The sequence below is a fragment of the Myiozetetes cayanensis genome, unplaced genomic scaffold (assembly GCF_022539395.1).
Source record: "Myiozetetes cayanensis isolate MyiCay16 unplaced genomic scaffold, myiCay2020 scf13, whole genome shotgun sequence".
NCBI classification, from domain to species: Eukaryota; Metazoa; Chordata; class Aves; order Passeriformes; family Tyrannidae; genus Myiozetetes; species Myiozetetes cayanensis.
Window position 1 is genome coordinate 18,395,127 of NW_026086937.1, and position 12,979 is coordinate 18,408,105.

A 12,979-nucleotide genomic window follows, 5' to 3' on the forward strand; every position below is an offset into this window, starting at 1 on the left:
AAAACAAAAAACCCTCCTTTTTAAATATTGTTACTGTTTTGTATCAAAACGTAGAACTTAACAACATTCTTTCTTTTAAAAAATTAAAAATATATATGTATAACAACAAGCAAGAAGACAAAACACATCAAAAATGGGAATTAAAAAAAAAAAACTCTTCAAAAGAAGACAAGAAGTCAAAAAAAGAGGGGAGAAAAAAGATTTTCAGGGATCCTTGTCATGCAAATCAGTTTGGCGGCAAAAAATACCTTCATCTTCAGCACCGTCATTATCACCTAAATCATCTGTCTGTTTCTTTGTAAGGGGACCTAGGATTAAGAACGGAGAAAATGGAGGAAAAAAGACAATTCAAGAATATACAAGACTGAGGAAAAAAACAGTGAATATTAAATTCCCATGGACGTTTCAAGAAAAACATTTGCAGGGAGGGAAATCTTAGTTTATAACAACCAATTTTTCATTACGCTTTTCAAACATTACAGCAAAACCTTCCCAGGGGGTATGGCTATTAGAAACATCTAGCACAAGAATCCAAGAGTGCCCAGTGTTTTATTGTTTTTAAATGAAGAATCAAAGCTTGTTTGCTAAAAGCATACCCCGCCATAAACTATATTTATCCACTTCATTTAATTGTTTTTTTTCCTGTTGCTGTTATTAGGAATAGCGGAGACAAGAACTGCCAAATTACCTCTTGCATTTGATGCAATAAGGTGGTTAATAAATGTCTTGACAGTTAGTTAAAACAATATTTTCTGTGAAATGATAATTCACATTTTAAATTCAACCATTTAAGTTCATGCTTTATAAAGATAAGCACAGGTTTGACTTTGTTTTTTGACACTCTCATTATATTTTCTTTTAAATAGAACCATAGATACCCTTGAAACCTTTGACTACCTCCTGAGATATTTGTAAAGAAACATGAAAATCCACTTGTAAACCAGAAACGAGTGAAATCCCAGCCCAACTGAAGACAATGACTTTAGCCATTGAATTCAATGGGGCCAGGGTTTCATGCACAGTATAAAAAGTTGTATTGAATGTAGAATTGAAGTTTTAGTTTGGGCAAGACATAAAGTTTCACAGTTCCTTATCTCTACAAATAAGACAAAAAATCTTTTATGCCCAACACCTTCATTATTAACAAGTATTAATAAATTCATCATATTTTCCAGTGGGAAAAATTCCCACTCCTTTACTGAGTAACAAAAAATATGCATCAGAAGGAAAGTCAAAGGCCATTCTGAAAATATTTCCATGTCATATATTTTACACACTTACGCACAAACAAAAGACAGTTGAACTCAGCATTATCTTTCCTTTTTTTTTCAGAGCTCTCTCATTTCCATGACATTCTGCAATTTGCATGCGAGAAAGCAATCAGTACGAACACAGGGCTAAGTAACAACCAAAAAGAAAAAGCCAGCCAAGCACAGAGTAGAAAACAAGAACTTCCTCATGCATAAAATAGCAATAGACAAAAACAACAACAAAAAAGAGATGAACAGTATGTGTTGATATTTGCAGTAGATGTAGGCAAGAGACATGCATTAAATCTAAGCACTGTGGAGTATTAAAACATTTGTATTTAAAAAGCTCTCTCTGTCTCTGTTATTTTACAGGATATTAGTCATTCAGCATTAAACTCGTCATTTATAGGCAAAATACCATGTATTTGAGTGAAGCATTTTCAAAAAAAAAATCATAAAATGTTTTTACCAGGTGCATGGATTGGAGAAACAGAAAGAAACCCCATGAAGTACCATGGAACTTTAACTGTGAATGTAGGAGCTGGACCATATTACTGAATACCTTTATTGCTGCATCAGTCAGAAGTATAGTTTTAAACTCATTCTAAACACAGAACACTAGAATTATACATCATAAATTAAACACGAGCATTTTTACAGTCACGCCTGCAACAATCACTCTGTTTAATAGAAAACTCGGTAACACAACATTTTTTTCCTAATACAAACCCTAAATATAATATTTACAATAAATAGTATCTAGATAACATGACCCTGTCCAAACACACACATTCAAATGTCTCGCTGCCTCATTCTCATACCATAACAACGTTACTTCTAAAAGAATAAAATTAGAAAAATCAAAGATGTATGCAAAGAAGAACAATAATTTCATGGTGGGTTTTCAGCAGGGTGAACGAACTTAAGAACTGTAAGAGTTATGCACTTAAGAATGGAGAGCCAGACACAGGCAAGGAGATATACATATATATATATATATATACACACACACCCCATTTTTAATGGTTTCTTATCTTTTAAATTTTAAAGGTCACCAGAAAGGGCCTAAGTAACATCTGGAAAAGCAAACAGCACACATTTCTCCAAATAATTTGCACAGAGAGGGGAAATTTATTTTCTGGATGAAACTAAGACAATGAATGTTACATTTTTTTTTAGTAGCTGGCCTTTGTGAGGTATTTTGTGCAGGTCATGGTTCCAGATCTCAGCCGCAATTACACAGCGCATCAGCCATCCCAATGCAAATGTCCTGATCTCACACCATCCCTGATTTTACAATATGGGGAAGCATAATGGTCTAGCTTTAAAAATAACCTGGGTAATCTTCATATTTTTGCACTTCTGAGGTTCTATGAAAAATATTTTTTAAAAAATTAAACCATCTTTCCTACAATCATAGAACTGTTAAGGTTGGAAAAGACCTTTAAGATTGAGTACAACCAATAACCCAGCATTGCCAAGTCCACCACAAAACCACATCCCCAAGTGCCACATTTACACATCTTTTAAATACCTCCAGGGATGGTGACTCAACCACTTCCCTGGGCAGCCTGTTCCAGTGCTTGACAATTCCTTTTGCAAAGGGGTTGACCTATTTTTAAGTTTTCATAAATTAAACATGCTTTTTAATACAGTTCTAGATCTATTTCACAATACAAGGGCTCTGCTTGCCACATCCCACATCCCCTGAGCAGGAGGACTCATCCCTGGTGGAGACACGTGGCAGACCCACCAGACACCACTCACAGTATTGTGTTAAGAAAGAGATGAAAGATTATTTCTGCCACAGATTTGCTCCAGTCTGTAATATAATGGACCACATTCATTACATCTTCAGACAGGTTTGCTGTTTCTTGGAGTTATAATGCTGTTTGAGTCTAAAAAGCCAAAACAGAGTTTGGTCCTCCTGCACCAGACATGAAACTCCTTACCTATCACCTATACTTTATCTATACACACAGGGATGCTATGAAACTTAATTTACATTTTTAACATTGCTGGGCAATCCCTAAAAGAAACATCAGCTCGAGACCCTCTGTGCACAGGGCTGCCTAAAATGGAATATGGAAACAGCAAGTGGTTCAGCCTGGAGCACTCAAAGAGGAGGCAGAGCTCTAGTCTGTGTTGCCTGTTTCATGTGCAGATGCTGAAGACACTTCCTGAGATCGTGGAAGTAGTATTAAGAGAAGCTCTGGATTAGAATTCCACCCATTTCAGCAATAACTCTCATTTCAAAATCAGTAAGAAATGGCTTTTGCTTCTGATTCTCCAGATAAATGATTACACTGACTAACAGCATCGCTGTGTCTGTATGATCATAAAGAAAGATTGATGTTTTGAGTCCTCACACAGGAAAACACGCTGAAATCACTAGCAGATAAACAAAATAAAATCTTATGGCAAGATCCTACAAAATGTAGCAGCAATAGCCTTTTTAAGTAAAAATAAATCAGAACTGAAATTGCCTAGTTGGTGTATAATTTTCAGATATTTTCTGCAGCTTTCAATTAATATTCCACAGATAGTTTATGATTTTGTAAATTAAATGTATCCCTCAACTAGATTTATTTCTTTAGCACTGTTTATTTGATATATGATTCTTTAGGGTTCTTCCATCATTTTAATATTCTTTTCAGGTAACATAAACTAATTTTAAGAATACTGATACTAAGACATGATGGACCAGGCGCCAACGGAACAAAAAAGAATATACAATTTTCAGAGTTATTATTGCCAAAAGTCTTTTGTCCACAGTTACTGTTCACTGTTGTTCTACTGTAGTTTCTCTTCACTTTTGTGAAGGCTGGATTAATCCTCCTCTTTGAGCATTTCACTTGCAAAAATGGGGATCTGTTACAAAAAGACCATTTTACTATGTCTAAGACACAAACCTTCAAATAGATACACTGCTTTACTGTGCTGGCTGAAATTTTAGCTAAAGTTTATGTAATAAATATTAAATGCCAACAAAGTAATCAGGTACCATAACTAATGGGGGAAAAAGAGGATACTAAAGCCTCTAAAATGCTGATGCAAAGATGATTTACTTATCAAAAGGCTCTCTAAGGTTTAGTCTTACTTAGTCTCATGTTGGTGCACACCCGTAACTCTCATTAATGCTAATGGGAAAGTAGACCCCTAAGTCACTTTAAAAAGGGGAAAAGTGATTACTGCATTTTATGTTTCCTAAAGGCAAGGAATAGTCTTGCTATGAAAACTAAAAGAACGCTACGTGCAGGAGGAACTCCTAACGAAGTCTATGCTCATTTAACTTGAAAATAGTTCTTACATTATTTAAATTATTATTCAAATATTTATTCTATTTGTATTGCAATCAATGTTAAGGAGCTAACATGATGCATTTTTAAATCTCTATAGTGACTACTGTATGCTTGCAAATGCCTTTCCTTTGCTCAAAATAAGAGAAATAACATACCTTCTGTCAGGTTAGCTAAAGAGTAATTATGCACTCAGAAATAATTAAATCCAGCCATATTAATTCTGGTTTTTATCATTCCCTTTGATGAAGGACTGAGGTACTTTAGCTCCCAAACACATTAAAGCTGATTATAAATTCTCTCTTTATGGGTTTGATTCGGCAGAAATTATCTGTGGCCTTTTGGACCGCAGGAGTGTGGGAGGCATGGAAGCTCTGGATGTCATTAGCTTTTTGGCCTGGGAAAGCTATTCATCATAAAATAAAGTCATGCTGCAAGTTGGCACCATTTTGTAAAACAACAGTACAAATCCTCTAAACTTAATAAATCTGTGCTCATGTATACAGCCATTGTTCAGGCCAGAATGTTCTCCTTCAGTAATGAGAAAAGTGGGAGAGGAAAAAAAAGGACCTTTTCCATTAGGTTAAGTAGACTCCATGGATCTAGTAATTTAGAAATCACCATAGTAATAATTACTCTTTGAGGAAAGGTGTCTGCTCAATGAAAAGGGAGAGAGATGAGACTAGGGCTGACTGCTGAAATACTACATGTAGAAAAATTCACTGAGCAGGTTGCAACAGCATTGAATCTGGTAGCCCACAAGTTAAACAAAATCATATATTTACCCTTAAACTTAGACAAGTGCCTCCATTCAGCTATTGCTATTTCTTCTTCATTAGTCCATTTCTTAACTGAACATTGAAAATCTACAAAGAGAAATCACTCCACCTTTTTAGGCCCTACCCTCAGTTGCAAATACAAAACAACCCATTCTTTGCTATTTCTACCATCATTTTTATGCAACATATTCTCCAGCTATAAATGGCGAATTATCACTGTCTAGCAGATGTTAGTTGAGACACAATAACACATTGTACCTATCTCCTGGTTTTAATAGAAGAAATTAATGAAGAGTTATAATTAACAATCTTCACACCTCAACATTTTCAGTGAAGAAAAATCAAATTCTTTTATGATGACATTAAAACATAGCTATATAATAATTTTTCTTACAAATGTAACGACAATCTGTAAAGTTACAGCGTAATAGTTAGCTGATGAATAATTTTCTAAGATCATCTTGTTTCATTTGAAAATTACAAAGCTCTCAGTAAAAACAAAAGAACCAGGATTCCTCACAGTAGAGAAATTTGGAAGGTACTAATGGCAGCTGAGTCTTAAGAAACTATTAACAGGAAAAAAAATCTCTATTATCATACTTTGTTGCATCAGACCAAACAATCTACTTTTTATTTCCCTTATTACTGTCTGGCTTTCACCACTTGCTCACTCCTTTCCTTGTTATTCTTCCCCCTTCCCCCTCCCAAATTCCTTTTATTTCCATATTGCACTTATTTGTAATATTTCTACTTATCAGCAAGGCAAAGCCCTGCTCGACTTTGCTTTTTGATGGTAACATTTGCACTCATGTTATAACAACAAATGATGGCACAAACCTCAGTCGTTTCACATCTCACTACCTGATTTGTGATGACAATCAAGCCCTGTAATTAGAGCTGCAAGTAACTCAAATTTGCATCTTCAAGTGAGTGACAGGTACAAATTGAACCCACAAAAGGGTTGCCAAGTTTCTTTGAAAATTTACATGTATAAATGCTTTGTCACTAAAGAAGCTATTCTGACACTTCAAGACTAACTCCTGCTGTGCCTTTTATTACAGCATATTGCTGAAGTGTCACACAGAAAGAATGTCTAATCCCAAACCTTTTTATTCACAAGATTAATCACACTGACTGGATCTTGATTTCCCTTAAATCTGAAGGAGTTTCATTACTGCATGCTAGATATGTGTGAATCTAAATGAGATTAGAATCTGGGAATGTAGGGAGAGTTTTACTCCTCTGCTTCCCATTTTAGATGCAGCCTGAAATTCTATGTATTCTTAGAGGTGAAAGCACTTTATGCTCATGTGTCCTGTGGAGAGCAGCCCAAATGAAGCTTCATTTCAGGCCCTCATTAAATCACATTCCTGTTGAAATAGGTCACTCTAAAAATCCAACTGCATTTCTAGAGGCTTTAGGTCACACAATGTGCCTTACATGGAGTCATGCAGCATTACTAGAAAGGTGCAGATTCCTGGGTGAGCTGGGGCCCATCCACGTAACAAAGTTCAGCCCTGGGGATGCCGGCTCAATATCCCAGGTGAGCTGCCTGCAAACCCTGACAGGGTTGGAATGGACACACGGCTCAGGCATAGAGTATATGTAGGACAAGGAAGTTATTCAGTGGAAGAAAAGCCAAAAACATGATCATTACACTCTACACATTGTAGCTCCTGAGCCACTCCAACTTCTGTTCTAGCCAGTGGGAAAAAAAATCCATTAGAAAGGGCAAAAAGAAGAGTGAAATTCATTCACTTATTTTCTTTCTGGTAAAAGTGAGGAACGGATAAAGGAGGGGTTGTCCACCCATCAGAACTATGCATGAGAAAAAGGATGCTCCAAACGGACTGAGGCCCTGGTGGCCAAGGTTGGCACAGAGAAACAAAGCTCATGCCTTTAGCCAGGAACACAACAGCTGGAGTGCTCCAGAGGCCAGGGATGGGCAGGTAGTAGACACGGAAAATGAAAGTTGTAGGCTGCTATATTGACATTAACATCAGCATTTACGAATCCGGTACCACCTCACGTGCTTATATCACTGGTTCACGCAGCTTTTAACATTTTATTTGCATTAATAATTCATGCTGGTTTACAGATACTCATATTCCAGGGTGACACACTGCTGTAATGAATTGAATGCAACATTACACAGCTGTGCCACCACCTGAGCATTGAGATCATGAATCAATTCATTCTCTCTACAGGTAATGACTACAATCTAGATCCTAATGAAGACTTATGAACACGCTTAACTTTTAAGCCTCTGAGTAAGTTCTCTGAAGTCAACAGGCTAAATCCAAAAATATTAAGATAGATCCACTACCATTAACAGAACTGCTCCTATTTGCATCTGGGCCAGGAGGTCAACTCACGAGTAAAAGATAAACAGGAATGAGCATCCCAAATTTTGAAGTTCCCTCAGTTATTCTGCAGATAAATCTAATCAACAAATAGAATTTCAATCTCTTGAACATACTACCGAAGCTCTGAGATGAAATTAAATTCTTTTTTTATAAATGCATTACTTCTTAGTCTGTGTACATAGAAATAAAATGCTACCTTCGTTTTCTATAGCTCTCAACATTCATTTTCTATAGCTCTCATGATCAAATTTCTGCCTAATTTTAAGAAGATATGAACTTGTTTCAGACCACAAACTTATAAAGATTGATCAAATTTTGCTCATGCAATAGAACTAAAGATTTGTAAATTTAAGATCCAAATTTTCAGTTCCAAATTGAAGATCTGCAATTGCCATTAACATATGAACATTAATCTTCACTTTCCCTTGAAGATCTCTCTGGTGTTGCTCTAATCACAGTGCAAGTCAGGATGCAGTAAGTGCATCCTTCTTATAAGGGCATACAGAAACACAGTTGAAGAAATCAACATCAGTTTAGAAGGGCTAGTAAGGTTTGTTCTGTTTTTTTTCCTGCTTTTGTTAGGGTTCTATGTTATTTTGATTCAGACAGGTAGGGTGGGTCATCTATAGCAATAAGTTATCAGAAAGCATTCTCTGCTACGTTACCTTATAGACAAAAATAAAATTACAACCATCTTATTTAACTTTTTATTTCCTTGTCCTCTTCTGTTCTCAGCCCAAAGCAATGACTGGACAAACAACCTTTTTAATCTCGCCCCTAAATATCTCCCTCTGGATCCCAGAACAGCAGTCTAGGCAGGTGACATCGCTTTGGGATTCCTGCACAGGTAATTACCTTTGCTAGGGACAGGCACTGTCACTGTGCCTGCTGCTGGAAAAACCTTCTTCCTGACTAATTGTGCTAACTGCAGGGGCTGGTGTTACAGCAGCTATATGGTTTTGTTTATGGCACAGCTGAGCATACAGTCCAGCTCTCTCGAGGCCCGGTTTCATAACCCAAATAGCAGAGCAAAACGGTCTTCATGTAACCATGTAATTGAACATTACAGAGAAAATGAAGTTAATTGTGCATAATATTTTCATATAGAGTTTGGAATGAAATAAGTTTTCCCACCCCTCTTCCCAATGTACTTCATGTTATGTGGTTTTAAGCAACATGCTTTGAGCTCTGTGTAATTCACTGCAACTTGTGCCGTATTTTACCACCTAGAAATCCACACTCCTGGATACCCCAGAGATCATAAATAATATGCAAGTCTTATTTTCTCCATTTTCTGAATGACCCATCATCAGTTGAACTTAACTCCAGCTGTCTCACAGAGCTGAATTTCTTCAGGAAAGTGAAAAAGGGGAGAACGTTTTGTGTTGTACAGCTGACTGCAATCCAGCCCTCTCCTCATAAACACTCAGCAGAGGGGCAGGGAGTTTAGAGGCAAAGCACCTTGTTGATCATTTTTTCAATTCCCTCCTATTAACTCTGAATCACTCCATTTCTTGACGCATTTTAGTATAGAAAATCTGATTCTATGGCGAGAAACTGAGGTGGATGTTGAGTATTCTGAGTCATTCGAGTCATTCACAGCAGGTTAAATTAGGCAGAACTGCACCCTCTGTCAGTAAATGTAAAGGCTTGCCTTCAGCTTTGTCCAGAACTTCCCAATCTAATGCTGATGCTGGTACTTAAGTTGTTCCTGGTTGGTTTCTTGCAGTCCCAAGGGCAGAAATAGTACTTGTGATACTTTGCATCTACCTGCATGTACAGTCATCTTTAAGTTTTCTGAAAATCATTCACACAACAGTTTATTCCTGAAAGGTGAAGGTGGGTGATTTTCTTTCAGTGGTTATATAAATAAATATGTATAAACACATATAGACAAGCGAGCTTTCCTATATTCCTTTTCAACACAGAGATTTCCTCCTACAGTTTTGAGGCTCTGAGAATTACTGAAATAGGAACACATTAAAGAAATGAATACTGATACTAATAACCTAGTGCTCAGAACTACAGTCTTTCCATTAACTTGGATCTTAAAAAGAATAAAGATAGATCAAGTCAAATGTTTCTCCACTATTCAAAGCTTTCAAAGCATCCTTTAAAGACCATTTAATTGGGACTGTGGTCACCAGCTTTTAGAAACGTAATTACATCTGCTCTCATTACCACACCTTTTGACAGAATCCAAACGCATAGCTCTGAGAAATGGTGATGGGAGGGCTGAGGGGACATCATTTATGTAAAAACCTGTCAGAAGAAAAGTGCCTGGCCTCACTTATTTTCCATATTTACATACTGTATTTTTAGAAGAGCATAATTTTAGGCAGGAAAGCTCAAAACATCCCAGCAATGGAGCAATCACAAAACAAGAACAGCACAGCCAGCACTTGAAGATTAGTGGGATCAAATACTTGTCATAAGAAAAATCATTTTAATTTTGACATGTTTTCAGTGTTAGCATGGTACTTGTTTTGAAACTACATTTGACTTGCTCTGCAAGTTATATTAAGGATTCCCAAATGAATAGATAAAATCTTTATACTGAGTGGAGCATGAAAGGAAATCAGCACATCATTTCTAATCTACCAGAGCTCACAGACAGGCAGTGATACTTGAGACCACATATTTACACAGTTACTGTCAACTTCTATATGGACAGAAGGCTCGAAACCCTTCTAGGCTCGAAACTTTGCCTTCATGCTTACTGTTTAATAATTGAATACCTTAACACAGAAGCTGGTGAATAGAAAATGATCATCAAAATAAAACAGATCTAAAAAATGTCAAGTGTAGAACTACAATATATTATTTACAAAAAGCATAGCAAATTTAAGAGCAAAATGTCAGAGTAGCCCTTGCTTCCATTTTCATAACAGCCACTTAGGTGAGAGTTGACAGGTTTGGGACAATATGACATTTCTAATTCTTTGTCTGCTGGCAATAACCCCACTCTCTGGAGGAAAGCAACAAAATGCAGAGTAGATAAAAGCATAGCATTTCTCAGCATTGGACAAAAGGTGCTCTTCTATTTTTATTTATTTTCCTCCTCAGAAATCAGCTTGCTTAGGATCACAGTATGGGCACAGTTACCAGGGGTTTTATAGTGAGCTATGCTTCCCTTTAATAAAAATCCAAGCCTAGTGGGCTAAAATATACTTTCTTTTCCCCAACAAATATAGATAATTAAAATAAACAGCACACACTACCAAATTATAACAATGGTCCAAGATTTCATCCATGGGTCCTCTAGGTAACAAAATCGCTCACTAAATTAAATGTGTCATTCTGCAACAACTACACATACAGCAGTTACTTTATAACCACTTTAACTCTTTGGTCATAATTGTTAAGGTTGGTTTGTTTAAGAGTAGGTCCTGGTACATTCTGTTCAGAAAGTCAAAAAAAAAAAATCCATGAGGAATATTTCTGAGACTCTTTGACCAAACAGTCCTTTCCCAAGTCAACCAAAGTTAGTGAATAAAATATCGCAGTAATCCGAGCTCCATCCTGCTGAGCAGAATGAATGCCTACAGCAAGTACAGCAAAGTGCTGGCACCAGGACTATACTTTAGACTATCAAACTACCAAAACAACTGAGGACAGTGAAAATTACTCCTGTAGCAGACAGTGAGTGGCCTGTTCCTATGGGGCAGCAAAGATTGTTTGTACTGTTTGGTCCACAACCAAAAGTAATCTCAGTCCCTGTTTTCACTTCAGCAGCCAATAATGAATAGTTTCCGTAGTGGGAGGTAAAAGTTTTAATTCACAATTTTCCTGTTAGCTGTTAGTTTGTTAGCATTTTGGATTCAGTAAATTTTGGTAATGTTAGACAGATTCATTCCAGCTCTTTAGCTAAGGGATTATTAACTGAACTGTAAATGCAGAGTATTTAATGTAGACAAATGGGAACAATCCAATTAACTTCAATTGTTTCTGAGAGCTTTTAACTCATGCCTTCAGATAAATACATGTGCTAAGTGTATATTAACTTTGTGATTTAGATGTAGGAGAAAGTTTCAGAAATGCATGTGGGCACGGATGACTTCTACATTTTTTGCCAATGTGAGACTTAAAAATAATTGTCTTACTCTTGGGATTTTCTGTGTGCAATTTGGGTATATCTCATGGAGAAACTCTAGATGCAGACATAATAGTTTGACAGCAAAAGAAAAGGAACCTATTACTGACATCAGCTCCCCAAAAATAAATAATAAACTATGTTTACTTGCCTTTTATTGGTGAAATCTGGTTTCTTGGAAACCATACCAGTCAGTATTACAGATCAGTGATATTCAGTACGTGTTTTTGTGTAAAAAGGTTTGTAGAGTAGACAAACAGACAAAATAGACAGTTCTGTCTATTTCTAAGTGCCTTTCACCGGAACCCCTGATGAACAATGTCATTTATGCCACAATGTCAGCACGTCAGAATGCACTGGCATTTCATTAGTTCCACTGGGAGATATCCAAACCAAACTATAAAGACTAAATGCAGCTCCTTACATAAGCTAATTAAGGAACATGTTGATAGCAGACTTTTCAATAAAGATGGACCATGTAGACAATACAGCCCACAGGGACAACAGATGAATATCATACCCTGTGTAGAGCCCTACACCCATTGGTTCCATGAACACTGGTGCACACCTACACCATCTCTCCTCAACTTCTGTGTGGGGTTAGATAGTTATCTCACAGGCAGCTGCATGAGCTGAATGCCACTACCGGTTTCCAGAAATGAGAATTAGACAGCCACGGGTGTTGAAGAGTAAACATCCCTCACGTGAAACACAGTGTTTTATTTTATTTAATTTCTTAACACAATCAATTTTATATATTTATAAAATTTGTTAGGTCATTGTTAATTTTTCTGTGGAGCTCATACTCATACAATGAACTAACAAAATTTCACGCAGGCAGGTAGAACTGAATTTATAAACTTTCATTAAACTGAACACTCTGTGTAGCATTACACCTATATAATAGCCTGATACTCTATTGTCTTGAACAATTAGTGCACATCATTGAGAGCACAGATGGGTGACTCAAATAAGTATGTGTCATATGTAAAATCTGCAGAACCTTTAGAGTCTTCTAACTACTTGTATTTGTCTTATCTATTACGTCAAATATTAAATTGCAGAGCCTATTGTGGGTTTCAAGCTTGAAATAAAGATCCTCCCCTCCCATCATCCTTCAAAGCAAAAATTATACTACTGGAACCTATGAAAAGAGAACAAAATATCTAGAAACCTGTACCATTTTGGTAGT

General features: G+C 36.6%; 1 protein-coding gene across 8 annotated transcripts in view; it reads right to left on the reverse strand.

Annotated features, from left to right (window-relative positions):
• NLGN1 (neuroligin 1) overlaps positions 1-12,979 on the reverse strand; it is a 430,580-nt gene that overhangs the window by 200,435 nt on the left and 217,166 nt on the right. For 6 of the 8 annotated variants that reach the window (XM_050308089.1, XM_050308088.1, XM_050308091.1 and 3 more), the window contains one exon: positions 249-308. The exons of the other annotated variants lie outside the window; for them this stretch is intronic. In XM_050308089.1, the coding sequence (XP_050164046.1) occupies positions 249-308 (60 nt within the window). The remainder of the gene's footprint in view (positions 1-248; positions 309-12,979) is intronic. 8 annotated transcript variants of the gene reach the window in all.